Raw genomic sequence first — 21237 nt, 5'->3', positions numbered from 1 at the left:
TCCATGTGCAAACGTTCAAGAGGAACTGCCACTGTGTTGATCTTCTTTGTAGGGTGCTTCTTCTTTGTTTGTTTTCCTTTCTGGCACGAAACACAGACGTCTTGAAGATGGAATTTTTTGAGGGGAACACCATTCACCAATTCATTTGAAACCAAATGATTCATTTTGCGTAAGTGAATGTGACCCATTCGTCTGTGCCAAGAGATAGTGTCTTTTTCTGTGGCTTTGGAAACGAAACAAGTTGCTTGTGCAGACGTTGTAATAGCTTGGCTCATGTCAAGGACGTACAAATCATTTATCCTTGGAGCCGACAAGAGAATCCATTCTTTTGGAATTTTGAAGCCGGGTTTCAGCACATAACATCCATTAGCATCAAAGTGTACTGAAAATTTCTTGTCACAAATTTGAGAAACACTAAGAAGATTGTGATCAAGTTGTTGCACAAAATTGATCTTGTCAAAGCTGACAATCCCGTTAGATATCATTCCTTCTCCCGTTATATATCCACCTTTATCTCCAGCAAAAGCAACATAACCTCCTCTAATAGATTTAACGTCGTAGAGAAGCTTCATGTCGCCTGTCATGTGCCTGGATGCCCCACTATCAACAATCCAATGACTACTGATAGTTCCTCCTGAAGCACCCTGCACATGAACTCAAATGAATTAGTTGGAGATGGGGACCCAAGCCATTGTGGTCTTGGGTCTTCCATTTTCATCAATGACAATAACTTCTTGTCTTTGATGGTTGGTGAATTGTGATGGTCCCCCTGATTCAGTAACCGATTTAGGCTTCCATGTCTGTTTTGTTTTACCAGTGTCTTTCTTTAAACTTTTAACTTCTTGATTGTTTGAAGTTTTGGAATTTTCTGGTTTTACAACAACAGATTGTTTTTGAACCACATCAGTTTTAAATGCTTTTTCAATCCTTTTGACCTGTTGTCGTTTCTGTTTCTTTTCCCTTTCTCTTACAAGGCGGGGATCTTGTTTTGCAGAAACCGATTGCCTACGGTCAGTTTTGTCACGGGGATCATCAACCTTTTCTTTCTGTTTATGAAGATATGGGCAGTTTCTAATAATATGCCCAATGGTTCCACACTCAAAACATGATCTTCGTTCTACAAACCCCGAAGTATCATGTGATCGCTTAGCCGATGATGTTGAACTTTGTGAACCCGAGGTACTAGGCTTTGAACTGCTTGGTTCATTTCTTTTCTCGACAATAGTTTTCTTGACAAAATCTAAGTTAGATTGATTTTCAAACTTTTCAATTTTGTCTGTTCCCGTCGATTTCACAAAGTTAACATTCTTCGTCTTCCTTTGGTTCGGCTTCTTGTCAACTTGAGCCGGTGTTTTACCTTTGGGTTTGGTGTGATTTTGCTGCTTTGGCACTGTTGGTAATTTCTTGTTGCCAAATTGTTTTCGAATCTCAGCCTTTGGAATAGGAGGACACTGTGTAACTGTAACACGTGGTCCTGTCTTTCCCAAAAACTTACTTGTCGAATTTTCAAAGACTTTGCAGATTAAGGATTGATTAACATTCTTAATGGGAAAATCTTTGTCTGAGTAAATTTTATCATTACCAACTAGGGTGTACAGCAAATTCACACTCTCCGGCTCTTCTGCAGATGAGGACTCAGTTGCAACAGTCTTAGCGGGTTGAACAGGGGGATCACATAGAATGTGATTCTCAAGAGGTATGTCCTCATTTTTGGCTACCGCATCAGACTTTGCTGGGACAGTATCGTCAGATTCATCATCAGACGAATCAGCATCCTCAATCACAACTGGAGGATCTTGATTCTGTTCAGCACTCACAAATGTATCTGCTGACACATCTGAATCTGAGGATACTTCCTTTTGGTATCCGAGTCCTGCAGCAAACTCCTTAACATCTAGAGGCACAGAAGGTTCAAAGAATACCCTGTCCTCTTCATCAGGCATGGCGTCATAATTATGTCTCACTGGTGGTGGACACTTCTTGTAGCCTATGCATGTGACATCCCTCTTTTCCTTCTGAACATCAATGATGTGATCTAACACATAGCTAGAGCTCAAATAACTGTCTAGCTTGAGTTGGATCGCATCACTTTCGGTTTTCACACAAGCCATCTCTTTTTGCATAATCTCAAGGCGAGATATATACAAATTAATATCAGTTTGTTTTCTTGAAACCATTTTAGTCAGTTCAGTTTTATCTTTCTTTAATGTTTCAATTACTGACTTAAATTCTTTTTCATGGTTTTCATAAAACATATTGGCTTCTGTGCATTTGGAAAGGTCCACAGTCAATTTCTGATTGTGGAGGAAAGTCACATCATACTTTTCTTGCAATGCGTCATGCTTACTTTGCAAGTTACTCAAATTCTCATTCACAGTAGTATGTTTGTCTTGCAAGTCAAACAAACTAGCTTGTAAAGCATCATGTTTGCCTTGCAACTCAGACATACTTTTCTCCATTTCAGCACATCTAGCATGCAGCCTAGCACATTCATCACAATTAACAGCAGTGGGTTCATCGACACATACCTGACTTGATGAACTGTCGACATTAGCCATAAAGGCTGAATGGAGAGAAGACGAAGTATAAGCAGCTTGATCCACCAGAATAGATCTTCTTTGAGTTTCTGCTGCAGCTTCCTCCAAGAGTTCATCAATATCTGCATCGATTGCTGCATTCGATGTCTCACCCACATGATCATCACCAGAATTGGATGATTCTTCATCAACACTTCTACTGTACCCAGAAGAGTCTTCATCTTCAGACGATTCACCACCACTGGCAGAAGATTCTCCACCACTGGTGTGAACTAGCTCCTTCACAATCTGAGCAAAACATGCTGTTCCATCGGGAGCATCACCACCCAACTGGATTGACCAGTCACAACCTTCATCTACCTGAACCGCAAGTGCTCGGTTGGTTTGGTTGTTGACGGGTACCATGGTACGATCATTGTTTCTGTTCTGCCGGTTGCCTTGGTTTCTGAAGGGGTTTTGATTCCCGTGCTGGGCTGGCTTTGTACATTCCCGCTTAAAGTGACCCCGTTCACCACAGTTGAAGCACTTTACAGCTTGCTTATCGAACCCATACTTGGTGTCTCGCTTACTTTCCAAGCTGGTTCTGCCAGTACTTTCCATCCAATCCTTTGCTCTTCTCACAGCACTAGCAAAGGCCCACTTGATATCCATCAAGTCCATCTCTTCTTTATCAATCTGCCGGTAATCTTCTTGTGTCAGATTAATGTTGCCAATCTGACCTTCAATTAACCCACAGTACGCACTCACTACAGTGTTAAGCAGCTCCATGTGTTCCTTAGCTACTTCCACACTGATTTTAGAGAAGCTTGACGTGTCGAGCTGTACTGTTCCTGACTTTGATTGTTGACTAGCAGATGATGTTCCTCCATAACATGCACGTTGTTGTTGAGCAGGAGGCGGAGGAGGAGGTGGTTGTATTGGATTTCCGTACATGTCTGTGGTGGGAGGTGGCTTAACAGGAACTTGTATTGGATTGCCAAAACAATCTGTGCTTGTGACAAACGCTGTTTGAAGTGGAGTGATGCGTGTCAGTGTGTATATGTTTTTAATATATATAATTAAGCCCTTTTTACACTTTTAACCAAGTTTTAAATTTATAAAACACGATATTCACTAACACTAAACACACATATGGGCAAGTGCACCCATCGTGGACGTAGTATAGTGTTGGTAAGATACCGAGGTCGTCCAAGGACACAAGAGCTTTTAATACCGGTTTATCCTCAACGTCTAACCAAATCAAAAAGTTAGAAAAATGTTTTAAACTAAGAAAAATAAAAACAAACTAAATGCTGAAAAATAAAAATAAAATAAAAACAGATAGACAAGATGAATCACTTGGATCCGACACGTGTATTAGTATAACCTTTGATTATTTTCGCACTTTTGCACTTGTTTAAGAGATTATCTTAGTTATTGTAGTAGGCCCCTCTTTTGAAGGCGACGTTACCCTCAACCCAGTAGTTTGAGTCAGCAAGGATACAATCCTAAAGGGTCGGATTATTGAAAGATAATGAATTAAGTTATTAATGCAAATTATGGTAGGCCCCGCTTTTGGCGGTGACGTTACCCTCGGCTAAGTAGTCTGAGTCAGCAGGGATACAGTCCTAAATAGCCGGGTTATAGTATTAATAGTAGTTAGCTTATGAGGGGGTCAAAGAGTTTGGATCCCCGCCATCCAATACCTATGGGCATTGAAGGAGATCCTACTAAATTTGACCCAGGTCCCAAGCAGGACCTCTAAACGCTGAACAAGGGCAAGACCTTTACCAAACCGTTCCCTTAACCCCCGACCAGGTAGCCAACATATCTCCATATAGACCGTGGAGATATGAATGGTGAAAATCTTTTATTTTATATAGACAGTAAAATAATGCCAAGACACCACGGACAAACGATAAGGAAAGATCACCTTCAACATAAGTAACTAGTTATTAAAGTCATTAATACAAAACCAAATAAAAAGTGCAAAAGATTAAAAATAAAAAGTATTATACTAAACACTTGTCTTCACCAAGTGATGTAAGAGACTTAGGCAAACATGGCCTTGATTGTCAAGAACTCTTACGATCAATCTTGGATCCCGAGACGACTCACACACTCTACGATGGACAATGGATGATGGTGGTGGATGATGGTGTTATGGTGGTGGTGGGTGGTGGATGAGGTGTGAGAGAGGTGGTGTGCCAAGGGATGAGGGAGAATGAAACCAAGCTCCCCTATTTATAGGCTGGACAGAACGCTGGACACGGCCCCGTGTCCACTGGACACGGCCCCGTGCCCGTCTGACACTCTCTCTCTTCATTAATTGTAATTGCGAATTACAATTAATGCGCCTGCTGTACTTTCAACACGCCCCCGTGCCCGCTGGGCACGGCCCCGTGGTGAGCAATGGAAGCTTCTACTGGTTTGTCTTTTCTGCTGCTTCCTGGGCACGCCCCCGTGTTCGCTGGACACGGGGCGTGTTCAGACTCTGTTTTCTTCTCTTTGTTTTGGGATGTGCCGTTGAGGGTCCGGGCAGTCCACTTTTGTTCCTTTTCTTGTATTTATGGTAGAATTAGTGGTCTTTTTGCTTCTTTTGTGATTTTGAGCTCATTTCATCCTGAAAATACAAAAGGAAGACAAAAACACTCTTTTTCCAACATTAGTACTTAAAAAGGGTTAGTTTTATGCCTTAATTGATGTGTTTTATATGTTGCATTTTACACACATCATGGAGCATGTGGACCGGTTCTTGCAGACGAAGAATTGGAAGTTCCACAGTACATTTCTGGATTCTGTGGCAATGGAACTCTCTTCGCCTTCAATGTTTCCTCCTGATCCTTGTTTTCCAAAAGTTGAACGAATTCGTTGATATTAGTGGTTCTCAACAACGTTGTACTTCAGGATTTCCAAGAAACTACTCCATTTAGGAGGCAAAGCATCAGCAAACTTCTTCACAACTTCAGCTTGAGTTGTCACTACACTATAATTATCCAATTCCGTAAGCAGATGATAAAATCGGCTTGTCATATCTCCCAAGGACTCCTTATCCATACAAGTGAAACCTTCAAATTCTTTCTTGAGAAGATCATGACGCATTTGACGTGTTGCTGCATTTCCCACTCCTCTGTTTTTCAATCCGTCCCATAACTTCTTTGTTGTCTTGAAGCTGACAAACTGATGGTAGATATCCTTGCTCAACGCCTGAGTGAGAATGGCGTATGCCTTCTTTTCCAGATCATAGGTTTTCTTTTTATCTTCTGGAAGATCAGCAAACGTAGCAGAATCTGAAGCAGCAACCTCTATGGCTTGATCGAAATCTGTGGTGAAACGTATCCACAGTTCGGTATTTTGACCAAGAACATATGTTTTAAATCTCTCAACCCATCCTGGATATTCATTCAAATGCATCAACTTTGGAGGTCGATTCAAACTTCCTGTTTCACTTTCGCTTAGTAGAATACTTTGAATGCTCGGAGTTTGATTCGATACCAATGCCCATTGATTTCCCTGAGAAGATGTCGATACCGGCGACTCGGCCCATAAAGGAGATGACCTTGTATTTGTGTATTTTCCATCGTCTGGAGCCGGTGTACCCCACCATGAGGGAGTGACATTTGATCTTGTATATTCACCATTATCTGGAGCAGGATTCCACCAACTCGGATTCATGATTGATAAGCAAAATAAATGCTAAGGAGTAATCCGAAAGATATCACGGCCGAAGGATCCTGTTCCGAAAGATCTGAAATCACATAAACTTGTTAACAATAACCTGACCACAATCGAAAGATCAACACTTGTTCGAAGGATCAACAGTACTCGAAAGATTACTGTTGAATCTCGAACAATGATGTCGAAAGATTCAAGAACTCGAAGGATTCTCCTTTGAAAGATCCTTATCTTTCGAGTTAAATCCCTATCTTTCGGACACTGTCTTTCGAATAGATTCCTTTATCGAAGGATATGTTTCAGACTTCGAAGGATGGGTCGAAGGATGATAATCTTTCGAAATCGAAGGATATCTTTCGAGAGATTCTGACACAACTGACGTTGATGTGATAGGTTGGTGAAAAGGTGATGGGTTGGTGAAGGTCAACTTTCGGCAAAAAGGTATGGTCAGACTGTACTACCTTACCAACCTTGATTTTGAAATAAGATATACCCAAAATAGAAGACCCTTATCCAGAACCAGTCACCGGAATAACAACCGGAGATATGACCGGAAATTACAAAGTCACTTAAAACAAATTTTCAAGTTACCCAACCCACTTATGAACACTCCCGGTAAGTTTAAAACACGTTTTCCAGTTTAAAAGTGTAGAAAAACCAACAAAAACGGGTGTTAAACCAAGTGTTCAAACACACACCAAGAACTTGAAAAACCCGGTTTTAAACAAGGTAAAGAGCCAAGCTCTGATACCACTTGTAGGTCCCTTTTGTCGGAGGATGACGAACCTCAAACCTTGTTATACTAACCCACTAGCAAGTGCGGAATCCAAGCTAGTAGGCAAACCGAGAATAAGCAAGTACAAACACAACACACACGGGTTCACCGATTAACACAACTTGTATTAATGCAAATGAAGGTTTCGGTTACAAGCACAATGTTTACAAACCTAACTTGTAAACTCTCAAAGTGTGTGTGTGAGTTTCGGACAGAAAGCTCTCAAAGCTATCTCTCGGATGTGTGTGTTCTATCTGTCTGTCTCTCTCTGTCTGATGAACTCAACACAATGCATGGGTATTTATACCCATACACAGCAGGTCATGTCCGAAGGATCCGATAGATGGTCCGAAGGATCATCTATCGATGACAATATGTTCGAATGATCAGCAATGACCTCGAAGGATGATCCTTCGAGGTCTAACAATCGAAGCATATCTTTCGAGTACCTCGAAGGATCAACAGTATCCTTCGAGGAGCTATCCTTCGAGACAGACAACTACTTTCTAACTGTTTGACCAAGTCAAACCGGAGGATGGTTGACTTGGTCAACTTACAGACTTAGAACATCGTTTATATATACAGACCGAATACAGACAAAGTACAGACACAAGTGCACCAACAATTATATTATATAGATTAACAAAACACAACCATGAACTTGGTTAAGATATATCTTTTTAATTTTGTTTTCAATTTCACTATTTATATTATATATAATATAATTTTTTAACCCACTTAGTTTTAAAGGGATTTGATTTTTGTCACTTCGAAAGCTAACATTAAAAAAAAAAAAAAACTTAATAGGCAATTGTGTTTAATTTTTTCTTTAACATTCTGGTTTTTTTATTAAAAACGTAATTGTATCCAAAATATAGTATTTCTTTGATATCCTAAGTTATATAGAGTATTTGTATGATAAATCACGAATTTATCATTTTAATATAATAGAGACAACTTTAGTATAATGAAATCAAATAACCCTTTAAACTATACCAAGCACATTTGGGTTATGTGAGACAACATCTATTGTAAATAACACTGCAATCTATATTGAGCACATTTGAGTTATGTGAGACAACCTTTATGTACTAAACTATAATACACACAATTTTTTATGGAACTGAACGGAAATGAGCCGATACCACCCGCCGCATTGCGCTAAAAATCTCACTAGTCATCATACAAAAAAATAAAAATACTAACGTATTCTCAAATACACAGGAAGCTAGGGGCAGTAAAACATTAAGTTGATTCACCTTCAATGGCTTTCAAAGGAATGGTAAGTAAACCAAACCCCTACATGGAGTCATATAGAAGAAAGCATTAAAAATACCAGATTTACTACGCTTACAATACTCATTGTCATTCTCTTTGCAGGGTTTCTTGGTGGTAATCTTGTTGAGCTTTTGTTACGTTTTGTTTAGCCCGGAAAATGCAAGTGCGGCTACTTTCGACGTAACATCTTATGGTGCAAAAGGCGATGGGACTACAGACGACTCTCAAGTAAACCATGGTTCCACGCAAAAGAACAACATTTTAACGAGTTATTAGCTGTTTTGTAATTAATTATGTGCATCTTTGCAGGCATTCCTTCAAGCATGGGCTGACTTATGTGGTGATGCTTCTGGAGACCCAACGTTAATCATACCATCAGGCATGACATTTTTAATAAGCCCGCTGAAATTCGTTGGTTCGTCATGCAAATCCCCTAATATAAATATCAAGGTAAAATCAGACTCCATTTAAGATTATATCATATAATTAAGGGTAGAGGATCCTGTAAAAAGTGCTCAAAGTGTGAGAAGTGTAAGAAGTGTATTATAACACTATATATAATACTATATAACACCATATAAACATTGTATAACAATATGTAACAACATATAATACCATATAACACTATGTTACACTATATATCATTATATAACAAATATAACACTATACATCTATCATAGACATGCTATCAGACAACCTATAGTGTTATATTTGTTATATAATGATATATAGTGTTACATAGTGTTATATGGTATTATATGGTGTTACATATTGTTATACGGTGTTTATATGGTGTTATATAGTATTATATATAGTGTTATAATACACTTCTTACACTTCTCACACTTTAGGCCCTTTTTACACTATCCTTACCCTATAATTAAGGGTGTTTGTTATTCGGTTTCAAACCAATTAAATCTAAATTCAAATCAACATTTAAGATTATATCATAAAATTAAGGGTGTTTGTTATTCGGTTTCAAACCAATTAAATTAAAATCAAATAAAAGTTGTAATTTAAATTAAACCAGACATAATTATATAATCAGTTTTTAGTTTGGTTATGAACTGAAATCAAATTTACAGTTGTTTTCGGCTACTAAATCTGAATTCGGTTCTAGCCAAATAACAAATAATGGTATAGATAACGGTATATATGTAGCCCAAGTCCCCAATTAATCCGAACCGGACAAGACTAACACGTGGGCTTCTGAAGTAACCCGTTCCTACTATATTTGTTAGCATAATAAAGAATATAAAGAAGTTTATTTTAAATGTGAAGTTTGCCCGTTAACTAGTAAGTTCGTAGCCGAACTATATAATTTCTCTTTCATTGTTCTTTACATTTTTCATCATACAATAAACTCTTGCCACTTTTGCTACTTTTCCTCTATACATGTTGTCCTTCAACACTAATTGTTATAGGCTGGGACTATCCGGACACCTTGTCCGCCTATTTTCACATTTTTTGAAACCTAGACGCCTCGTATAGCTCTATACGAGGCGTACATGCACTGAATTCGATGGGATCTCAAAGGGTGTCAGGCACGATGTTTAAGGAACCCTATACGAAGGGTATAGCTCTATACGAGGCGTCCATGTTTGGTTTTTTTTTTTTGGCTGAAATGAGGGGTGTTTTGGTGGGTTTTGGTATGGTTTTTTGGATAGTTTTTGAAGATGTGTTTTTTTGTTGAAATTTTTTTTGGTTTTAAAAAAAGTTTTTTTTTTCTTTTTTACACTATAAAAAGTTTTTGTTTTTTAAAAATCAACTATTTTAAAAATCGTTCTTTTTTGGTTTTAAAAAAAGTTTTGTTTTTTTTTTGTTTTTTACACTATAAAAAGTTTTTGTTTTTTTTTAAATCAACTATTTTAAAAATCGGCTCTTTAAATATATTATATCGATTAAATATTATATTGTTTTTAACATTTTACTTTTTTAAATATTATTCTTTCGATTAAAATTTTATTTCTTTCAAATATTGTTTCCGTATTATATTCAGGGGGTTATATTGTTTCCGTATTATATTCAAAACATATTTTGTTGCCATATTATCTAAATTTAAGACAACAATCATTAAGTAACCGAATAACTGAAAACAAACATAAATATGACATATATAAGATAACTTTTTACATCTATAACAAAAATATATAAGATAAGTTCGTACATCCATAATAACAATAAAAACAACAACAAGTCTATGCATCCAAATCCGAATCTGAATCCTGATGCTGCTGCTGCGGCTGGTGCTGCTGATGTGGTGCTCGAACCGGTGGAAGCGGTATCGGGGGTAATCCCTCTCTCTCTCGTCTATCCTGCTCCGCCCGTACCAGCGAACCTACCAAATCGTTGAGCCTGTCAAGCTCGGCTCGTACATCCGGATGTAGCGCAGCTCCTGGGGCATGACCTCGAATAACGTGACGTGGAAACTGAGGTGCCCCGGCAGGTGGCGGTGGCTGTGGCAGCGCTGCACCGTCTAGATCCTCCGGAGGGTCCTCCACGGGCACTACATCAGCAGGATCTGCAGGAGGATGAACGGGCTCGAAATGCTCTGGTAGGGCCTCCTCTATCCATACGCTCCCTTCGCGGTTTTTAAACCGCGGGCCAACGTGGAACCTCCTGATAACCCTCATCCCCCACAGCGACGGCATACCCATCCGCGTCGGCATGATTGCCGGCGTCCGTAGATGTGGGTCCTGGTGTGGTACGAGGCCCAATGAACGGGCAATGACGGTCACGTACGCCCCGCCATACAAAAATCCGCGCTCCTGCCGGTGATGGGCGGAGGCGTAGTACTGGGCTAGACCGTGTGCTAGCGCGCACGGCCTCCTATACAACAAACAATAAAGGAAAAAAAGATCTGTGGTCGTACACCACTCACGGCTGTAGCCGCGCGCCGAAATAGAAGTAGCAAGCAAATGGTGCAGATACCTGCAGATAGTGTTAGCGAAATACAAAAACAGAGATTAATAAACAGTGCATATAATCACAATAATTGCCATAATAAACGTACATACCTGTATAGTGGGTCCCGAACAAACGACACCCTCCCCTTCGACTTCTCGTGCTCCCAATGATCTGCCCCCGCAATCACCTGCCAAAACCCTACAAGAGTGGGTTTTTCAACCACCACTAGCCCCGCTGTGTAAATCTCAGTCTCGATCTCCTCCTGCATGTATAAACCACAATGCACCGCAAACTCTGCTAGCGTCATCGAATGCATAACGCCAGCAAGCCTGAAAGAAACCTCAGGCGGATGGGGAGCACCTGGGTACGGAAGCTGCACTGGCTCCCCAGGAGGGTGAAATGTGAATGACGAAAGGAACTCGACCAGCAGCTCCCTGTAGGTCGGCGTGTGCGCCAAATCAAAAAGACGATGCCACGGCGAATCGACAGGTATAAACCGACGCACTCTCGGCGTCTCAGCAATCTCATCCATCGCATCCCAGTCGATCGATGCATGCGATCCAACGTGCATCCTCCTAAGCTTCTGGCAATGACCGGCGGCGTCGGTGCCGTCGAGAAACTATAGATATGGATGCCCCTGCAGCGTATCCACAGGCGGTCGCCGTCTCCGTCGTGGACCCTGCTGAACCGGCTCTAAGTGAATGTCATGGCCCGGCATCAGATCGTCCTCCATAATAAATACTGTATAAAAACAATAATAAATAAAACAATAATAAATAAATAATTAATTAAATAATAATAATAATAATAATAATAATAATAATGGGTAAGGATCCTGTAAAAAGTGCTCAAAGTGTAAGAAGTGTGAGAAGTGTATTATAACACTATATATAATACTATATAACACTATATAAACACCGTATAACAATATGTAACACCATATAATACCATATAACACTATGTAACACTATATATCATTATATAACAAATATAACACTATACATCTATCATAGACATGCTATCAGACAACCTATAGTGTTATATTTGTTATATAATGATATATAGTGTTACATAGTGTTATATGGTATTATATAGTGTTATATATTGTTATACGGTGTTTATATGGTGTTATATAGTATTATATATAGTGTTATAATACACTTCTCACACTTCTTACACTTTGAGCACTTTTTACAGGATCCTCTACCTAATAATAATATAATAATATAATAATAATTAATAAATAATAATAATAATAATTAATAAATAATAAATAACAATAATAATAATGTTTTAAATAATAATAATTAATAAATAATAATAATATTAACAATAATTAATAATAATAATAATAATAATATTAATAATATTTAATAACAATAATAATAATGTTTTTAATAATAATAACAATAATATTAATAATATAATAATTAATAAATAATAATAATAATATTTAATAACAATAATAATAATAATAATAACAATAACAATAATTAATAATAATAATATTAATAATATAATAATTAATAAATAATAATAATAATATTTAATAATATAATTAATAAATAATAATAATAATAATAACAATAATAATAATTAATAATAATAATAACAATAAACAATAATAACAATAATAATAATAACAAAAAAAAAATTCAGAGCCTCGTATAGCCCTCGTATAGGGCTATACTCGGCGTCCTGTTCTATATTTAATAATATAATTAATAAAAAATAATAATAATAATAATAACAATAATAATAATTAATAATAATAATAATAACAATAAACAATAATAACAATAATAATAATAACAAAAAAAAAATTCAGAGCCTCGTATAGCCCTCGTATAGGGCTATACTCGGCGTCCTGTTCTACATGTTCATCTTCAACCTTATACTCAAACCCCCAAAACCCAACAAAATTCATATTTTAGGGCAAACCTACGGTCTAAAGGCATAAACGAGACAAAAATACTTAACTACGGGATGAAATACGTACCGGTGATGCTTCAAATCTTCAAAAATACGGTTGAAATACGTACAAGGCGTATAGATCAGTTTTCAGCGTATGTGTGTGTTTTTTTGTTTGGGGGTGTAATCTGTGTCGTCTAGGCCCCCCCAGAGTTATACGAAACATAGACGACTCGTATAGAGCTATACGAGACGTCTATGCTTTTTGTTAAATGACTTTTTTGCCCCTGTATAGCCCTCAGTATAGCCTTTTTTCAGGGGCAAAATGGTAATTAACCAAACCAAAAAGATATTTCTGGAATGGTTAATTACCATTTTGCCCCTGAATAATGCCTATACTGGAGGCTAAAGAGGGGCAAAATGGTCATTTAATAAAACTTTTTAATAATTAAAAAAAGAAAAGGTGTTAAAGTTGCCGCCTCAGTTGTACTCCTCGTACAGATCTGTACGCGTCGTATAGGCTTGGAAATTACCTTTGAGCCCCTGTTAAATGGCTATACTGGGGACTTTCAGGGGTAAAATAGTAATTAACAAAAACTATTTTCAAAATTCAAATTTAAAAGAAAAGAATTGTTACCGCTCAAATATACGCTTCATACAGGTCTATACGAAGCGTCCATGTTTAAAAAATTCAAATTTTGAAATTCAGATATTCAAAATTTAAATTTTCAAAAACCCGCTCAAATATACGCTCCATATAGCGCTATACGAGGCGTCTGGTTTAAGTAAAATTACTTTTTAGCCCCTGAAATAAGCCTAGATTGGGGGCATATCAGGGGCTAAATGGTCTTTTGGTCAACGATATACGACCCGTCTAGCTCTATACGAAGCGTCCATGTTCAAAAAATTCAAATTTTGTATTTTTTTGTAGAAATTATAATAAAAATTACTTTTTAATGAATTCTAATTATAGAATAATGATAGAAATTATAATAAAAATTATAGAATTTGTAGAAAATTATAGAAAAATACTATTAATTACAAAAAAATACTATTAATAAAAAAAAATACTATTAATTACAATAAAATACTATTAATTACAAAAATCATTCTTCCGTGTAACTATCTATGTAATTAAGACTGAGGTTTGATCTTGGCCGAGGATTCATTATCGATGTATACCATTCTAGACGTGGCAAGTACATATCTTCCCATTGTTCTGTATGGGGTCTTCGGTGGGTCAACCATAGCCCGTGTGCTGGTGGCATAGGATAATCCCCTTCCAGCTTAACATGTATGAAGTGGTTCTCGTTAACATGTGTAAGCGTTATGAATAATGGTTGTTGATTAGCCGGAGGACTTAGTATTGGGAAGTAAGTGGAACTCGCACCCATGGTTGTCGTTAACAGGTGCACCCCGATACCGTACGTTTGTGCAATAAGAAGTCCTGCAAAGGGGAAGTCCATCTAGTGATTCTCCCCACAACCGGCCACTGAATCCCAAATTAGGCCCTGACGATGCGTGTAAAAATAACCTTCAGCCCATGCTTCAAATATTGGGAACCAGATCGATTCGTTCTGATCCATTTCTTGGACAAGGTCCCTTCTAATAAGCCCCCATGAACTCTGATCCATCCCTAAGCCCACAGCCACAGACCGAAACCCACAATGACCGTCCGGCATCACATCTCGTATGCACAAGACGTACGGATGGAACACTGGCGGAATGTCAGACTTAAACTGTTCGATGATTCCCACGTACTCGTCCCCAATGATTAAAGGAAAACCGTGATCATCTCGTGTCTCTTTCTTCTTAGAACTCTTTGAACGACTTAGGCTCGCTTTGAGTTTTTGGGACCTTATAACCGACTGTTGTGAGGCCTGAGACGGAACGTACGAGCTGTGGCGAGGTTTATCGTACTTACTTTGTCGTGAACCTTCAAAGCACGTGTTTGCATCACCGAAGGAGCTTCTCCTCAATTCTTCATCTATACGAGAGGCCTCGTCCAACCTTTCTTGTACCTGCTTTGTTGTTGGTCGGCCACGAGTATTTTGTTGGACAACCGGTGGTTTCTTGGTAGATTTCGTTGGAGTCAACACCGCTTTAATCTTTGAAAGCAGGCTTTTTTGCTGAGCTGGGGGGTGCGACTGTAATTTTTGTCTAACAACATCTAGCTCTTCGACCACGTCAAGGGAGTCGTCTATCAATTTACAACTTTGGAAGTTAAGTTTCCGCCAGAAGACGTCTATGTCTTCGAGTTGAATCGGACGCTCTGCACGGTTAAAAACAATATTGTTTAAGTAAAATGAAAAAAGAAAATATATCACACAAGTGTTGTATGTTTAACAATTATTACCTTCACGCATGTATTTTTCTATCCTACGAGCACAGGGCAACCCACAGCTGTGCCACATTTGGCAACCACATGATGAATTAAAGCGCTCCAAGACATCTAGCTTCCTAATTGCCTCTCCATGCAACAAGTCAAGGGCTTTGTGGGATACTTTTCCAAGTAGGTGTTGAAACATCGGGTGTTTGTGGTGTTTCATTGTTTTTTGGATACTTCTCGAAAAGTCTTCCTTATTTCACCGAACTGTGTCTCAACTATATCCCGGACACAACCAACTACACGGTCCAGCGAGCTCCTATCTTCGACGTATCTCTTTAAGTTGGCGTGTTGGCTCTCAACTCTGTTTGTAGTACGATTACCAAAGTTGCGCCTCTTATCAGTCCACGCAAAGACAAACATCTCCTTATAGTCTTTTAGCCAGTTATCGTACACGTATTTGAAGACTCCTAAAAAGTAAAAATAATTTAATAAAATTTGCATAGGTGAGTCGTATGTTATTAGAAAAACTTACTAGAACGTTTGCACTCCACAAGTCGCTTTCGCATGTTGCGCAAGTGGTAGTCGTAGATGGGTATGGATGGAGACTCAATCAATGTCCCCCAGAATGACATAAATTTCTTCCAGTCGTCGTTTGTGAAGGCACCCTTGCAGTGCTTCATAACATTCTGTTGTATGTGCCACCTGCAAGGAAGCCTGGAGGCGTCTGGAAATACTTTAGCACACGCGCCCATAAGGGCTAGGTCTCTATCCGTTAAAATCACACGTGGCTCCATACATTCATCCAACATTGACTTAACCCTCTCAAGCACCCACACAAAGTTATCACCCCGTTCTTTACTAACAACGGCATGCGCGATAATAAACGATTTGTTGGTAGGCGTCATACCAACAATCTGGATAAAGGGCATATTGTATATGTTTGTCTTGTACGTTGCATCGATCATCATGATGTGGGGGAATGCACGCCACATGACTCTCGAGTCCCGATGAAGAAAGAAGATCTCTGTTACGATCTCTGTTCCGGGTTCTTCCCGTGTCTCGTAAATAAAGTCGTTGTTTATCAGCACATTTTCTAGTGACTGCATGGGAGTCAATCCTTGTCTTTGTTCGGCTCTAATCTTCGCTACAACATTTTGAACGTCATTCTGAACATGAAACCTGTCGGGGTCCTGCTTCCTTATCGTTTGAAATATTTTGCGCGGCTCCATGTTTTGAGCTGTCAACTGCTCGATCAGTTTCATTTCGCTTGGAGTAAACCTTCGCACAAACGCGTGGGCCGACAGGTCCTCACAAAGTTCGTGGTTATGTTCAATTGTTCCGTCTTTTATCTCCCAGGTTTCATACGGGTGGTTTCGGACAGCCAGCAGGTAAAACGGGCAACCGGTTTTTTTGCTTCCAACTTTTCTAAGTGTTGCTATACTCTGGTGCTCACCACCACGATCACATTCAAGCCATACCCTCCCGGTTCTTCCCCCGATTTTCTTTGATCGACGGGTGACAATAACGAAACCATCCGCATTTGCTATTTCTTGTATCCGTTTCTTTAGTTCATCTAAGGAGTTGAAAACCTGTAACATCGACAATAATAATAATAATAATAATAATAATAATAATAATAATAATAATAATAATAATAATATAATAATAATAATAATAATAATAATAATAATAATAATAAAAATAATAATAATAAAAATATTAATAATAAAATAGTAATTTATACCGTCTTTTTTAAGTACAGACTGTCCAGAATGGGAGGTGCTTCACCACCATATCTACCATATCCACCATAACCACCATATCCTCCAACGTCCGAATTGTTTTGATGAACGTAAGGAGTGCCCGGGGAAATGAATTGCTGATGATCACCGTCTCCTCCGTATCCACCGTATCCCCCGTATCCACCGTATCCACCATATCCACTGTCTCCTCCGTATCCACCTTCTCCTCCGTATCCACGGTCTCCTCCGTATCCACCGTCTCCTCCGTATCCACCGTGTCCTCCGTATCCACCGTCTCCTCCGTATCCACCGTCTCCTCCGTATCCACCGTGTCCTCCGTATCCACCGTCTCCTCCGTATCCACTAGCATGGTATGAGTCATCTACAGGGGCTGTTTCATCAACAGGAGGATGCTTGTTCAAATCTAGAAACAGGCTGTTTTGTTTTTCTTGTATACTAGACACAACCTCCTCTTGCTCATTAGAATCGGGAACGCTAGACTCCTCCAAAATAGACAACCGTATCATCATTAGTAAATAATAAACTAAAACAACAAGTAATTAAAACATTTACGCTAATAACAGTTACCGGAACGCTTTCGTGCCCCCACTTTTCGCTAGAATACTGCCCGAAGATATAGTTGCCGTCCCAATATGATGACATTTCAACACTCCGGGATGATAAGAACGCAAATACAAATAAAAGAAGAAACAGAATGTGAGTGTTTGTTTATTGAATGCTCGGATGTGGACCAAGAACGCACTGTAGGTTGCATTTTATGTGAGCTAAAGAGGCCTCGTATAGGTCTTTACTCCCCGTATGCCTTTAAGTCATGTCGGGCATAGTCTCATCATAGTCAAATCGGTCAGCCCAAGACGCCTCGTATAGACCTATACGAGGCGTCTAAGTACCCTCGTATTGACCCCTCGTACAGGGCTAGACTCCCCGTATATGTTGACTGATGTGACGTTGTACGAGTTGCAGAAGCTGGTCGGGAAAAGCAAACCTATACGCCTCGTATAGGGCTATACGAGGCGTCTAGAAGGGTGTGGATTTAGGGAATAAGGTGTGTGAATATGTACACCCTTGTTATAACAAGCCACACCAAAAATGATTAAAATTTTTCGGTTTATACTAGAACAAAACTAGTCTCACTATAAATAACACTTAATTTAGTAAGCAAACTAACTCGTAATCAATAAACGTAAAACATTTAAAGTCGTGGTGAGAAAATTCTCATCCATGAGAAAACTCGAGAAAACTCTCATCTATGAGAAAACTAAAAAAACTCCATATTACATATATGCAAGATATATTGTATCTACGTAGTATACGATATAGTGCATATATGATATAGTATGGGGTTTTTAGGTTTTTTCACGAAAAAAGAGTTTTCTCGTGAAGTTGTCCTTTAAACTTGAAATTCAAACTCTATCTTTTTGTTCTTCCGATTTTGGATTCTTGGCTCCAATCTTTTCCACCCTTGAAACTCTATCGGAATTATGCCAACGATATAAGTCCAACATTATTTAGCCCAATCCCATAAGAAATTATGGTAAAAATAAATTAAAAATTATATTCAGGTTATTCTGTTGGAGCGAAAATCAAAAATGAACTCAGTAACGATCCTCAAACCAAAATCGGCGAACACCCCTAAATTGTTTATAACTTCTAAAGAATCTGAACATGTTATTTTTCTTTTTTGACTGGTAGCTTTTGGGCGCTATCACGGCCCCAAAAACACTCGATGGATGGACAGATTGTATACAGAGACGGTTTTGGATATATTTCGTATCTGTTAAAGGACTCACCATTGAAGGACCTGGCCAAATTGATGGGCAGGGCTTGGCCTGGTGGGGAATAAAGGTTAAGTTTCTTATTCGAGTTTGGTTTCATTAATATCACATCAAGTAATTAGCATAAAAAGATCTGGACTCATTGTTTCTTCATGCAGGAGAAAACTGAAACTTGTGATCGTCCAACAGTAAGATATCTGCCTTTCCCATTTTAGTGTTGAATTATAATGAATGTTATTAGAGATAAACTTGAAAAGAATTGTCATTTAAAGCATTTGTTATGATTTTTTTATTCTCAATAGGAGAATGTATCTGATTAGGTTTCTTTTTATTTATCTGGAATTATAACCTTATAGATACTCATTATACATTTTAGGCTTTACATTTTATCGGGTGCCCGGGTCTTCGTCTGAAAGACACAACACATATTAACAGCCCATCTCTTCATATTAGTATTAAGGAATGCCAAGATGCTGATATCGGAAATCTTCAAATCATAGCACCCGAAAACAGCCCCAATACTGATGGGATTGACATCAGTGCTTCCTCACATGTTAATATCCATGACTCTAGTATTCAAACTGGTACAGAATTTATACGTCTTACTTAATAGCGACTAACATTCATCTATGATCGATGTACTGTTTAATTATTGCGAGACACATAAATAGGTGACGATTGTGTGGCTATCAATGGTGGCGTTGTTGATATTAATGTGACAAATGTGTTCTGTGGACCTGGTCATGGCATAAGGTACCAAAATCTTTTTTGCTTGATCATCATTTTAACACAAATTAGATTGAATACATATGTTAGCGGAGTTTATTATCTATTATAAAAGCTGGTGTTGTATATACCCGGCTCTATAACTTGATCCATTCTATTGATCCTTCACACATGACCCGTATTTTGGACCCATGACTCAATAACGTGCCGACCCGTGACCCGTAAACGAACCGATTAACCCAAAAATTTCCTGCTATTCAATACGTATCATGATATTAGGAATCAAGACAGTACCGATTAACCCGAAAGTTTTTAAGCTTGTCTGAATTATTTCATGGTTTAGAGCATCTAACGATCCTTGGTACCAATGTATGTGTTTTGGCAGCATCGGAAGCCTTGGGGAAAATGGGGGTCATGACACCGTTGAACAAGTACTAGTACAAAACTGTAACATCACAGGAACGAAAAATGGATTACGAATCAAGACAGTACCGGTAATATTACATATAATTTGATACATCACTCTAATAAATTTTAAAACACCATTTTATATAATTTCTTTCTTTGTATCGTAGAATGGGACCGGGTATGCTAAGGGGATCCGATTTCAGGACATTAATCTTGTTAATGTCAAAAATCCAATCATAATTGATCAACATTACTGCCCCCATTCTGAAAATGTTGTTTGCCCACTACAGGTAAGTCTTGTATTCTATAACAACAATCTAGTTCTTAGTTCGTAATGGACATGTAATTATTTATTCTTAACTGTATTAGCCATCGGAATTAGAAGCAGTACAAGTGAGCGACGTGACATATACGAATATATACGGATCTTCAGCATCAAAGCTTGGGATTATTTTCAATTGCAGTGAGATACACAAATGCACTAATATCGTGACAAACAACATACATATTACTGGAGGTGAAGATCTTGCTTACTGCAAAAACACTCAAGGAGAATTTGTTGATACCACTCCAAATATCAGCTGTGATTAGATTCAGGCTGCCACATACATCGGAGTAGTTACAGATTTTTGATTTTATAAAGCTAGCTAGTTACTTTGAGAAATAAGTTGTTTAGAGATTAAAGCTTTAAAAGCTTCTAAAAACTGAGAAACTTTGGACAACAGAAATGAAAAATACATATATATCTCTTTAGATAATATCACAGAGGAATATAAAGGCCTTTTCCAATCTCTTCTCCAATTACTAGAAGTGTTTGTTCAAAATCTGGTAAAAGTAAATTCAGTTAAAAGGATACATAACTCTGCCTAATAATTATATATATAATATGTGAGGTTGGTGATCATTTCAGAACCACTAATATGTAATATGTTGAGAACCTCATAACGCATTTTATCTATTGTTTTGAATATGATACACAAGACAGGTATGTTGTTGGTATAATCTTGATGTTTCGGACTGTTTATGGGTCACGGTTTAGCACTACGGGTTTGACGTGTCATGGGTGAGAAGTTGTATATGATTTGACCGACTTTTTAGAGATTGAATGGTGTCGTTGGTGTGATGCAAAAGAAATGGAGAACGTGGGTTAATTTAATGCACGTTAGCCGTAATG

General features: G+C 38.2%; 2 protein-coding genes across 2 annotated transcripts; one reads left to right on the top strand and one right to left on the bottom strand.

The window, feature by feature from the left end:
* Positions 1-9156: 9156 nt before the first annotated feature.
* LOC118485804 lies at positions 9157-16036 on the bottom strand. Its single transcript, XM_035982266.1, has 4 exons — positions 15924-16036; positions 11262-11892; positions 10587-11175; positions 9157-9162 (listed from the first exon to the last, which is right to left on the bottom strand). The coding sequence occupies exons 2-4, from the start codon at positions 11720-11722 to the stop codon at positions 9157-9159; spliced, it is 1056 nt and encodes a 351-aa protein (XP_035838159.1). The 5' UTR covers positions 11723-11892; positions 15924-16036.
* A 1753-nt stretch (positions 16037-17789) lies between these two features.
* On the top strand, positions 17790-20654 carry LOC110901257 (probable polygalacturonase At3g15720). Its single transcript, XM_022148096.1, has 9 exons — positions 17790-17897; positions 18847-18999; positions 19088-19117; positions 19232-19237; positions 19306-19513; positions 19601-19682; positions 20041-20149; positions 20231-20353; positions 20433-20654. Exons 1-9 carry the CDS (start codon positions 17790-17792, stop codon positions 20652-20654), a joined length of 1041 nt encoding a protein of 346 aa, XP_022003788.1.
* The last annotated feature ends 583 nt before the right edge of the window (positions 20655-21237 follow it).

The sequence above is a fragment of the Helianthus annuus genome, chromosome 13 (genome assembly GCF_002127325.2).
Source record: "Helianthus annuus cultivar XRQ/B chromosome 13, HanXRQr2.0-SUNRISE, whole genome shotgun sequence".
Lineage (NCBI taxonomy): Eukaryota > Viridiplantae > Streptophyta > Magnoliopsida > Asterales > Asteraceae > Helianthus > Helianthus annuus.
Note: the sequence above shows the minus strand (reverse complement) of the source record. Positions and strands in the feature narration are given on the sequence as shown.

Bases quoted from the DNA above. Each gene is read 5' to 3' on its own strand.
- LOC118485804 (XM_035982266.1), bottom strand. From the start codon at position 11,722: ATGCACGTTGGATCGCATGCATCGATCGACTGGGATGCGATGGATGAG. The intron at 11,176-11,261 runs GTATGTACGTTT...CACTATCTGCAG, and splicing joins GTTCGGGACCCACTATACAG to GTATCTGCACCATTTGCTTG.
- LOC110901257 (XM_022148096.1), top strand. From the start codon at position 17,790: ATGACATTTCAACACTCCGGGATGATAAGAACGCAAATACAAATAAAA. The intron at 17,898-18,846 runs GTAGGTTGCATT...TTTGACTGGTAG, and splicing joins ATGTGGACCAAGAACGCACT to CTTTTGGGCGCTATCACGGC. The intron at 19,000-19,087 runs GTTAAGTTTCTT...TTCTTCATGCAG, and splicing joins TGGCCTGGTGGGGAATAAAG to GAGAAAACTGAAACTTGTGA.